Below are 12,651 nucleotides of genomic sequence, written 5' to 3' on the forward strand. Positions count from 1 at the left end.
ATAAATCTGAACATAACTGATATCAAACGAGAATGGGTCGAAACTTTCACTTAAGAAGCAGAAAGTGTACTGTAAATGCACAATATAATGAGCAGAACACAAAGCATAATTTATAAATGAACCTTTACTCTGGATGTATATATTACATTAATATCACATTAGAATTAGCACTTACTACAATTCAGGGTTTCATATATTTTTTTATTTATTGTATTACATTGAAATACCTTTAATTTCATTTTTATATTTTCCCAACGATGTACAATATAAATCTAAAAATTTCTCTTAACTGTTTCATCACATAATGAATGTCTAAGGGAAGAAATGCCTGCATGGAAGACTAAGGAAAACTTAGTATTCATGTTATACATTGAAAAAAATGAAAACACTCATGCAGTTTTTCACCTGGATTTAAAGAGAGACTGGGATACCGATGTTCAGCAGGCTTATCTGCTTGTACATAGATGGGCTTATTAATTACTAAGGGGCGAATTCAAGTGCAACGCTTGTCATGGTAATAGCATTTGCATTGCAAAACCGAATTCAAGTGCAACGCTTTTCGGACACGCCTACTGAAAATACGTCACTACCATAGAGGAATTTTGCGGCTACTCCTGACCTGCCGCAAACTCTTAACAGTGACTGTAAACAAGATGGCTGAAGTGATTTTGCTCAGACGTTTAAGAAATCGGAGAAATGCTGATCGAATTCCTTGGCATTTAAGAGACAGTCGTAATGCTTTTGAAATGTCGGAGCGTGAATTCATCAGTTAATTCAGATTAAATCGGTTTGCTTCAATGAATTGAAACTTTTTCTGATGACAACTGCCAATGGATATTCTCTGCAAAAGCAGGTTTGTTTTTACTTCAGATTATGAAAACTGAAATACTTCTGGAAATGTTTCCGAATCAAAGACTATGCTTAAATGGCCTATTTGAGAATATTATATATTTTTATACGTAAACACACAAATTTTTAATGTTATTGTATCAGGATTCTTTCTTTTTCATCCCGTTTTTTTTTTCGTAGTAATGGTGTATATTTAATTATGGCAAAGCACACTAGGGCTATCTGCCTAAGGGGAGGGATGCCTTCGTGGAGGACTTTCTAAGGGAAACTGGCTCGTATACACGTTACACATGGGGAAAACCACGAAAACACCCATGCAGCCAACCCGTTCGCGGGATTCGAACCTCGGACCGAACTACCAGTGTTCAGCGACTTTACCGCTCGGCCGCTGGTGGGCCTTTTTCGTATTAATGATCGAAATCGTTAATTACTGCGAATTTTGGAATGCAGTAATAATATCACCATTAATTTATTGTTTTAATTACTCTAAAACGTAATCTCGGAGAAATTGTTTTTCTAATAGAAATTATGCATATGCCTGTGTTTGATATATATATGTATATATTTGGGATTAGTTTTTTGGAATATTATATATTTTTTCATGGTTTTAGATACGTGCATTTAATTTACATATGCTCTCAGAATTTCAGTGATATAGTAAATTAGTTTGCAGCAATAATTAATCTTTGATATGTATGCAATTAAAATTTCATAATTTAAATTAACTTTATATGAATAGAGAATATTTGTTAAATTCAAATTTCATTCTTTGCAGCAATGGTGCATGAGAATTATTTAAATTTAACTTTACTTTTTATTCTTATGAAACAGTATATATATTCTATAACTGTAGGGGGAAAAAGCATGAATTTTTCTCAGCTGTTTAAACAGTTCCCATGTGTAAAATAGTATTTCATTCCCCAAAATATTAGTTAATTTTCTCCTAATGTATAATGTCTTGCCTGTTCGTACAGTGTGATTAATGTCATGGTAATTTTGGATACTTTCTATAGATCTTGCATAATAACTACACATGTAAGTTATATACACATTCGTAAATCTCTTATGATATGAAAAGTTATTGCAGGCTTTCACATAACTATTAATAACGTGATATTCTCGATAACAGGTGACTTACCTTACTTCCGTAGACCATGATCAAAATTAAATAAACTTATAAGGTTATCATACTAAATTACACGAAAAGTAGCATGACATAAATAAATACAAAGAAATTAAATGTATTTACTGTACTAATAGATTATTATATTACATGACATTGGTTTTGCCCATGTATAATGGGAATGAAAGCCAGTTTTCCATAGAAAGTCCTCTACAGGGGCATCTGTTTTCTTAAGCAGATTGCTTTTACCACATTTCAGTGACCTTGATTTAAGTATGAAACTGGATAATATTTTCTTTCTGCATGAAATGTGTTAACTAAGTTTTAGAAATATAAGCCATCTTGCAGTTACTGTGATAATACTAATTTTTGGTACCTCCATATTATACCATCAACCATGAAAGTTGTGCTAATTACTGCTGTGGAATTCTGAGCCAGACATTTGTATACAGCAGTTACAACAAACCATACATCAGTCTCTCTGCAGAATACATGAAATAACCCTGCTGTGAAAGTATTGGACCCACTTCGTGAAAAAACATTCGTTCATTACTACTGTTTTATTCGCGGTCAAATTTTACCAAAAGCTCATTTTAGAATGCTATGAATACAAGTTGTCCACAGGTAATTGTTCCAATTTCTTACTGTTTTGTTCGCTATTTCCACACACAGTGGATGTTAATTCTTTCGACCAGCTGTAAAAGAACTGGAGTGCAATCACAAATGTGATTCTACCTAGCTTACCAAGAATTATTTTGGGTTACATACAAATGAAACCACAGATGTTGCAAGTGTGGTGATATTAATTTTTGTTTTGTCTTCATTAACCGGAAAAATAAATTTTCCATTAATGGTGAAAAGGTAAGAAATATATGATAATAAGTATAATATTATAGTCATTTCAAATTACTGCAAGAATGTTTCATTATTCAAATAATAATAACAAAAAGCTATCTATACTATAATTATAGTGAAGTATAGATATTAAATAAATTTTAGAATCACCTATTTACTATAATTACTACAATTTAATGAAAAAAGGGTAGCTGTAATTTTTTTTTTTTTGGTGTGTGTGTTTGTTTTAACGTTTTATTGCATATTTTTTAATAATGAAAAAACAGTGACATATTTTTGTTAAAAATGGAAAGTAAACTCCTTAAAAAGACTGATTTATTAATATATCAACTATATTTAATGTTAAAAATCTGTGTATTAAAATTTCAGATGAAACTTTCTTTTGACTGAGTATTTATCTTTTTCTAGGTATGGAATGCTGGTCTGAGGGTTCTCTATGCTATAGGACAATGGCCAGGCAATACTCATGATGCATTTATATGGAGTGGACTGAAACAAAATCTAGATAGTATTTTGTCGCATCGTGCATATCTTTGGGAGATAGTGGATTATATTCCCATTTTATCACGGGAATATCTCTATAATGAGAAGCACAGAAAAGTTCGTGCAGCTATAGAGATCAAATCAAGATTTAGGGTACTGCACGATACTGGTGGAACACTATTGTATTCACAAAGCAAAATATGTAAAATGGTCATATCTGGTGGCCATTTTACATAATATATGCTTAAGGTATTGTGTTGAAAATCCTGAGATTGATGTGTTTGAAGATGATGAGTTGGTACCTTCAGAAAGTTTTCAGTCAGTGCATTGCACAATGAATTATCTTTAAATTTTGAAACTCGATAATAAAAACCCAAAGTGGGCAAAAATGAACCTCTGGCAAAGGTGAAACCCCCTTCATGGATAATAAAGAATATATTATGAAAAAAATTACTTTCATAATATATTCTTGGGGACCCACAAGCCATGGTTTATATTTAAACCTGTAACTAAATGCACAACCCTAAATGATTTTAATTGATAATGATAATCCTAAATAATTTTATTAGTCCTGGTTTCAAATGCATACTGACAACTTTTATCATTATTGTTCTTCCCTCTGAATTTCTTGTTTCCATCATTTATGTTAAAAAACTCTTGACTACCAGAAATAACTTAATAGGCTTGATATATATATATATATATTAGTGTTGGTATGCCAGTCATGATTTACAATAGTAAGTCACTATAAATTAGCATTGCACTTAATTTATCTTAAACTTAGCAATAAGATTTACTGCACCGAAATTCAGTTTCTTCCAAAAAGTCAAATGTTTCCCTTTCATCCCCTTCCGTGGGACAAGATAGAAAATTTCCATGTGACAATACACATTCAATAGCATAAGAACTTCATGCTTATTTATTATAGTATAAATTAAACCTGACATATTCTGTCAAAGATATTTAAATGTATTTCCTAAAAACAATTATTTCACTCTATACTGTTTATGTCTTCTTGAGGGTGGGCAAAACAAATATTGGACAGTTCAATTTTCCTCCACCATTCCTGTGAGCGTATTCTTCGATTAAGCAGGGTTTTGCTCCAATTCCTGATTAGCATAATATGTAAAGAATAAACAGCTTAGATTTATGCCTCCATATCCTCTTGTATTATTTAAAGAACATACATTTTTCTTTTAATTCTAGATTTTAAAACATTAAAGTAAGGGAAAGATTGTTTGCTGAATTTAGATTTATATCATCATTACGCATTCACTATAATAACTTACTGCATACTTACCTCAGTGGGTTTGCCATTAAAAGAAATAAATTTAAGTAAAATCATGAGTGTATAATAAATTGTTTTTCAGCCAAAAAAAGAGAAGGGGAAAAATAAATACAGTTTGATTCACTTAATTTTTAGTACGTGACTCAACATTGTTATTGTAAACTAGACATTAGCCATACTTTAATAGTTGTCATCTCTGTATTTTTAGAACTTCGAAATTAGAATGTCAATTTTATCTGCCATTGTTATGGAGCTGTAGGATATTGAATGTTATTTCTTCAATGATAAAAAGAAATGAAATTTTTAATACCACATCTCATTCATATAACTTATTAACATAATTGAAAAACAATTTAATTCATTTCGTGTTATATCTGAAAATTAAAATTTGTAATACATTGACTAAAGATTCTTACATGTCTTATTCCCATTTTCCTCCAGGAAAAAGATAATTGCTGTGTAAAATGCATAAATATTTTCACGAGACTTATAATAGTGGTATTAGAATTATTATAATGTTTATGTCATATAATGGATCTGTGAATTTTTTTTAAATAATTTTTATAATCACAAAATTTTATAAAATTAAGAAAGTAGTAAATTTTACAATTAAAATATGAATCCCACACTGCAGAAATACATACAAGAATGAAAATCTGTAAAATTTGAAATGCATGATTTATTTTTTTAATAAATTAATAATAAATTTTGATTTTCTATGACAGCAGACTGATTTGCAACTGATTGCTTATACAAGTCACATATTTCACACAGTACATTAATATATTCTTCTGCGTTTCAATTATTTCCTTTTCTGCAGCTGTAATATCATCTCTCTTCCTTTTTTCTCTTCGGTCTCCTGCTTCGAATAGTTAAGCTTCTACCTGAGGGAAAATTTTAAAATATTCATTCAAATTCAAATATTCTTAATTTTTATATTTCAGAATGTAAAACACTTTTTATAATTAATTAAACAATGAAACTTCTCTAAAAAGGAACAATTCATAGTATTGATTTCTTTAACTTTCAATTTTTTTCCCTTTATAATTTTTAAGACTGTTTATAGATCAAGAGGATTTAATGATAATTATTTTAAATTCTTAAAATCTTGTTGTTAATAAAAGACATACTCTGTATATAATGTTCGCAATAAAGAATTGAAATAACTCTTTTGTATGAGAAATATTAATTTACATCTGTTATAATTAATTTATACCAGCGGTTCTCAGCTGATGGTATGCAAAGAAACAAAATATTTTTAACTATGAAATTCAAAAATCTCATAAAGAAAAGAATTAGTTAATAGAAATTTCCTTTGATCGAAATTGACTTGAAGATTTGGAAAATGACACACTTGTTAACTTTTGGCTGAACCGAAAAAAAGAATTTAAAGGCATTTCAAATAAAGCTATCAAATTTGTATTGTCTTTTCGCACAACCTGTTTGTGTGAAAAATGATTTTTTCCATGTTAAATTTGAAACATAAATACTCACCAAAATAAAAAGTGGATCCTAATTTACCATTAAATGAAATAAGAGCAGACACAAAGAAATTAAATATTAAAGTATTATAACTGAAATTTTGATAATCAAGTGAATAATTTAATTAAATTTAATTTTGATAATTAAGTAATCATCAGTTTTTAATCTAATAGTTTTTTATGTGTACATATTTAATACAAAGAGTGTGCAAATGGCAATATATATATATATATGTTTTTAATATTTCTATTGAGGAATTGAAAAATAATCATTGTAAAATTAGTGGTAGTATTAATGTTTTTCAGTTTTTGCTTAGATGGTACACTACAGTCAAAAGGTTGAAAACCGCTGATTTATACCATTAAAGTTTTTCTGTTGGGAGGAAAAGGAAAGGAAGAATCCAGAAAACATTAGATTTTATGTAATAGATACAAACTTGTCATTCCTAAATACCATTGCAGATTTTCTCGTGATAAAGGTGTGGAATTTTCTAATGTAAAAAAGAAAAAAGCATAAAATAAGCACAATTTACTCAACAATCTTGACTGAAATATACATGCTTTCAGAGATAGCATAAAGCAAGAAAAGTTTACTCAACAATCTTGATTGAAATATACATGCTTTCAGAAATAATATACAAAGCATACTGCATAATCAAAGTTATGAGTTTATATACTATGAGATACTATACATGTTTATAATATACCACGTTCCTGTACACCTAACACCTCGTCCACAATTTTCTATACAATTCATTAAAGATAGTTCCTGAAACATAACTGACTTAAGAGAAACATGCATACTTCTAATTTATGCATAATAATTTGACAAACATTGACTTCAGGTAAAGAGCTACATGTATTATATCAAATAAAGAATGAATAAATGTAATTTGCCTTTATCCTACAAATACTTAAAAACATTTACATTAAAAAAAATGAATTATTTATAATGGTAGCAAATTTTTAATGAAAAACAAAACAAGAGTTGAAAACTTAATGCAGTTTTTGTCAATATTTTACTCTCTTAAAATTTATATAAATGTATAGAAACTTGAAATGCATACCGCATTTGGCTGGAAAACTTGTGATTGTGCAGCACTCTAGGGAAAGGGAAAAAGTATACAATGAAGCAATCATAAGAATAAAAGATATTTGCATATTATTGAAACCACCTTAATAAAAGTTACCAAATTTTCAAAAATGTGCCAAACTCTGGCAACGATTATGTATCAAAATTTTTCAGGTAACATGCTCATGACAATTTTTCATTCAAGCAATGTCACCATTTTCATATGTGTTTCTTATGTTGTATTTCAAGTTCCAATGGATTTTAGATACGAGTAGTTGTTTTAGATTAATTTCAGATTTAAAATACTGCTTGTGGAGCTTACCATCAAAAGACGAAGCTGTGTTAAAAGTTCTGCAGGAAAAGAACATTTTAGTAAAAATATTTCTAATGGAAACAACTATGAGATGAATTTGGTACATAGACAAGGCATGCAGTATCAAGTTTATGTAATTATCTGATTTTTTTTTTTTAAGTGAAAACAGATCACTTGGCACAAGTGCTAAAAAATTAGACAAAAAATTTGTGGAAAATGTTTTTTTTAAAACTATCATATAATTTTTATTTAATAATTCAAATTAGTATTTTAAAATTTGTTAAATGTTTTTTCCTTTGATATGTTGATAACATTCTGCCAACTTAGATAAATATTGATAGTTTGGTTATGCTAAAAGCAAGCTGCAAAAACAACGTACTTCTCCTGATAAGTATTTTTCTCTTTTCATTTTATAAAGACCACCAAACTGATCCAGGTGTTTGTGTTAATACATAAGTACCAAAAAATATTGAAGAATGCATAATCAAAGATGGCAACCAGTATGGTAAAAGATATAATTAATATATGCAATGAAAGAAATCTTATTAAAAGACGACTTTCATTATCAGCAGAGAAGCATGACACAGTTACAGTAAAGAAATTAAGCTTTTGTTTCTGCACTTGTAGCTTTTAATAGCCAAAAATTGTTTTTTTAAATTTTATGAAATAAATAAATCTGAACATAACTGATATTAAATGAGAATGGCTTCAAACTTTCACTTAAGAAGCAGAAAGTGTACTGTAAATGCACAATATAATGAGCAGAACACAAAGCATAATTTATAAATTAACCTTTACTCTGGATGTATATATTACATTAATATCACATTAGAATTATCAGGGTTTCATATAATTTTTTATTTATTGTATTACATTGAAATACCTTTAATTTCATTTTTATATTTTCCCAACGATGTACAATATAAATCTAAAAATTGCTCTTAACTGTTTCATCACATAATGAATGTCTAAGGGAAGGAATGCCTGTGTGGAAGACTAAGGAAAACTTAGTATTCATGTTATACATTGAAAAAATGAAGAAAACACTCATGCAGCCAGCTTTTTCACCTGGATTTAAAAAGAGACTGGGATAGCGGTGTTCAGCAGGCTTATCTGCTTCTAGATAGATGGGCTTATTAATTACTATATAATTCAAGAACTAGTTAATTTTCATATGGTAAACATGCCTACTGTCACTGAAGAATCATGCATCTGCATTAAACAATAAAAATATAACACAAATTTGAATTTTAAATTAAACTTACTATTAGAAGAATTAAAACCAAATGCTGTAATTTGAAAATGGGAAAAAATGTGGTTTATATTTGAAAAAGCAAGGATTTTTGTCTGAAAAGTAAAATATATTTTACACACACCTGTTGCTCTAGATTACTTTGGAGGGAATTTTCTATAGGATAAAGTAAATAAAGTTGTACACATTAAATACATGTTGTACACATTAAAAGAATTATACATGTCTGTATATTTCTTTCGTTTTCAGGACTGGAACAATTCGTTACACCACACTACAACGCATTAAACACTTGACCATAAGCTCAGAGAAATCATGGGAACTGATATTTTTTGTTTACATCGACACGCAGTCTCATTGGATATTGATGTAGTTTATCGGACAAGCTCTCCTGGCACGAGAGCAAACCAGCTGCCCATTGCAATTTTGACGTCATCAGTTACCAGAGCGGTAAAGCGTTGCATTTGAATTCGACTTTAGCAGACGATAGCAGGAACGCCTCTTGCGAGCTAACATTTGCAATTTATCAGAGCGTTGCACTTGAACTCGCCCCTGTATAATTCAAGAACTAGTTAATTTTCACATGGTAAACATGCCTACTGTCACTGAAGAATCATGCATCTGCATTGAACAATAAAAATATAACACAAATTTGAATTTTAAATTAAACTTACTATTAGAAGAATTAAAACCAAATGTTGTAATTTGAAAATGGGAAAATATGTAGTTTATATTTGAAAAAGCAAGGATTTTTGTCTGAAAAGTAAAATATATTTTACACACACCTGTTGCTCTAGATTACTTTGGTGGGAATTTTCTATAGGATAAAGTAAATAAAGTTGTACACATTAAAAGATATACATGTCTGTATATTTCTTTCGTTTTCAGGGCTGGAACACTTCGTTACACCACACTACAACGCAGTAAACATTTGACCATAAGCTCAGAGAAATCATGGGAACTGATGTTTTTTGTTTACATCGACACGCAGTCTCATTGGATATTGATGTAGTTTATCGGATAAGCTCTCCTGGCACGAGAGCAAACCAGCTCCCCATTGCAATTTTGACGTCATCAGTTACCAGAGCGGTAAAGTGTTGCACTTGAATTCGACTTTAGCAGACGATAGCAGGAACGCCTCTTGCGAGCTAACATTTGCAATTTATCAGAGCGTTGCACTTGAATTCGCCCCTTATAACGACACTGAACTTACCCCCCCTTTTTTCGCCGCCGCTAGCGCGGACCTGACTCTCTTTTTCCGCCTCCCACACTTCCTTCCACCCTACTCTTTCTCCGCCTCCCACACTTCCTTCCACCCTACTCTTTCTCCTCGCTGATTCTTATCAGAAGTCGAGTAAAAAGATGTTCCTACATCTTGACACTCGAGAATAAAATACGCTCTGTGTCTGTGTGTGTGTGTGTGTGTGTGTGTGTAACGCTTTAGTTAAGAAAGAGCCTACATCATCTCCACTACATGCAAGTTCCATTGGGCACGCCCTGGAGCGGAACCGGAAGAATGCCAGCTTCACGGAGAAGAAGAGGTATAACGCAGTTCGAAGTGCACGGCATGGGTGCATGGGATGGTTATAAAATGAATTTGAAAGTAAACTCGAGATAATATGATAAATTTAAGCTATTTTTAATCCGTATTTGAGTTTTGTTGCATTTCATTTTCAGTCATGGAGGATAAAGCAATGGAATCGCGTATTCAAGAGTATTCCACTAAGTTAAAAAATCTGAAAGTGACAGATGCAAACGAACTGAACAAATTAGTTGATCAAATAAATGAACTGAATGCTAATAGTGCTTGTTTTGAAAATAAGGTAAAACTCAGTAATACTTTCTTAGTAATACTAATCCTAATCACTTCTCATATCTCAAAATGAGGAAATGTTTCACATTTATGGAAATCATATATCTACAATGTTATTAGTAATTAATGCGGACATCTGAAATACTGGTCAACTAACATGTTAATTTTACAGAGGATCTGAAATAGTCAGAAAATAGTGAACTTTTACCATCTCTTTCTTATATCTTATGTCATTTTTTGTAATCACTGTAGAGAAATGATTGAATTCATACCATATAGCTCTTTAAATCATAAACAAAATTTGCATGCATTTAAATCCGTCAATATTTTTGTTGTGGATTACACTCTTCCTGAATACATAGATGTCATTATATATTAATGCATTAATCTCAATTTTTTCTTCAAAACTTTGAAAAATGCTAGCTTCCTTTTTTTTGTTTGTTTTCTTTTTGTTTTTCTCGTGTGTAATATGAATACAAGTCACTTTCCTCAAAAAAGGCTTCCATGAAGACATCTCTTCCCATAAGCAGAGTAACTGTAAGGAATTAGCCATCTTTTAAGCCCTCTGTATTTTTGTACTTATTATTGGTATCCTCATTGAAAAACGATGGAAAAGTATTATGAGGTAGCCAATGATGTTGGCGAAAAGTATTTATGTGGCATTTCAGATATGTGCCTAGCGCATGTGTGTTTAACTGTACACGGATTTGCGCTTCTGAAATTCAATAGCAGTTTCTGTGATTAGTATATCTTTTTGCATTGAATACATATACAGTCAAAAGTCGTTATTTCGGACACCCATAATCCGGACCTCAAAGCTACAAACTTTCTGCGCATGCGTCGCCTAAGACCTTTACGCCTAAGACTTTTGCGAATATGTGTGTGCACATGTGCATAATATGTTTACGCATGCGCGTTTAATGTATAACGGACGGTATAAGCTAAGCTAAAATTATCTAATTCAGTTAATGTTGCAGATTGCGTTGCTCCTTAATCGTCGAATTGGATCCAGCTTATTATTTTTTGCAGACTGTTAGAGCAATTTTATAAAAGTAGGTTGAACTTTCGATTATGTCAAATAGAATTTCCGATATATATTTACTAATATGTAAAGGATCTACAAAGCAAAAGTATGTTTCGAAGTCCATTAAACAAAAAGTGGAATTGCTGCAAAAAATGGATAAAGGCATAATCCTTTGTTTATCTAACCATTCTGAAATCTGTCTATCAGTTTCACGCTGCTCTGCGGCAGGAGGGGAAACGCCGTGGCCCGCAATGAATTGGAAGTTGATCTGTCAGCACTATCCTTATCTTCAGGGCAGATGTTTATATTTTATTTGGCTTATAATTCCTTACTAAATGTAGTATTTCATCTCGATGTACTCCGTTTTTGATATGATTAAAATCAAATTCCTTGTCATTATAATTCGCTTCCCATAGTGAAGAAAGTGATGCAGAGGTTATTGAAAACGAAAAAATTTTGATTGACAAATTAGTCAGTATTCTCAACACAGCAATTATAGGACTTGAACAGTCGAACTTTGTAACTGAAGAAGAAATTATGTCTGTTTATAGAATTAAAGAGACTGTATTATCACATAAAATGAAGCAACTTAAACAACTTACATTGAAAGAAATGTTTGATAAAGTAAACGGCTAATCTTTGGAATATTATAACAGGTAGTTTGGCGACATTTTGGTAAGCCGATAAAGGTTACTAGCTAGGACTTTAGCAGTGTACATGGATAAAGTCGAGTGTGCGCAATGCCATTTTTGTGCAATTCTGGGATGTTTTTTTAAGTGAAAATAGGTCGACGTGTACATGGATGATACCGTGTATGTGCATTTTCTTAAGGCTGCAAGCAGTGGGCGATTCTGCACTTTCTCCCAATTTCGCACCTAATCTTGGTCATGATTAAGCACTTTTGTTCCATAAAAGTTCTAGCATAAGCGTAATTCGGCTAGCAGATTGTTGGAAAAAAATGTTGAGTAAAAAAAAAAAAAAAAAAGCCTTTACTTCGTGAAAACAAAATGGCGTCCAAACAAAAACTTTCCATAAAAGTTCTAGCATAAGCGTAATTCGGCTAGCAGATTGTTGGAAAAAAATGTTGAGTAAAAAAAA

At 31.0% G+C, this 12,651-nt stretch overlaps 2 protein-coding genes and 1 long non-coding RNA gene across 5 annotated transcripts in view; 2 read left to right on the top strand and 1 right to left on the bottom strand.

Annotated features, from left to right (window-relative positions):
• The first annotated feature begins 662 nt into the window (after positions 1-662).
• LOC146998319 (uncharacterized) lies at positions 663-5,135 on the top strand. The gene is made up of 2 exons (XM_085814027.1): positions 663-853; positions 3,236-5,135. Exons 1-2 carry the CDS (start codon positions 818-820, stop codon positions 3,545-3,547), a joined length of 348 nt encoding a protein of 115 aa, XP_085670153.1. The 5' UTR covers positions 663-817; the 3' UTR covers positions 3,548-5,135.
• Positions 5,136-5,257: 122 nt separating this feature from the next.
• Positions 5,258-9,077, bottom strand: LOC118204793 (uncharacterized). Its single transcript, XR_015040437.1, has 2 exons — positions 8,841-9,077; positions 5,258-7,182 (listed from the first exon to the last, which is right to left on the bottom strand). It is a non-coding gene; the product is annotated as an uncharacterized LOC118204793 (long non-coding RNA).
• A 937-nt stretch (positions 9,078-10,014) lies between these two features.
• Positions 10,015-12,651, top strand: part of LOC118194171 (HEAT repeat-containing protein 6) — a 138,995-nt gene continuing 136,358 nt past the window's right edge. For 2 of the 3 annotated variants that reach the window (XM_085814038.1, XM_085814040.1), the window contains exon 1: positions 10,266-10,539. In XM_085814038.1, coding sequence (XP_085670164.1) covers positions 10,396-10,539 — 144 coding nt within the window. In that variant the 5' untranslated portion in view covers positions 10,266-10,395. The other variant, XM_085814039.1, reaches the window with a different exon arrangement.

The sequence above is a fragment of the Stegodyphus dumicola genome, chromosome 3 (genome assembly GCF_044657685.1).
Source record: "Stegodyphus dumicola isolate Sdum_Otavi_A_Nest chromosome 3, ASM4465768v1".
Lineage (NCBI taxonomy): Eukaryota > Metazoa > Arthropoda > Arachnida > Araneae > Eresidae > Stegodyphus > Stegodyphus dumicola.

Coding starts and splice junctions, on each gene's coding strand:
- LOC146998319 (XM_085814027.1), top strand. CDS start 818: ATGACAACTGCCAATGGATATTCTCTGCAAAAGCAG. Junction 854..3,235: donor GATATTCTCTGCAAAAGCAG/GTTTGTTTTTAC, acceptor ATCTTTTTCTAG/GTATGGAATGCTGGTCTGAG.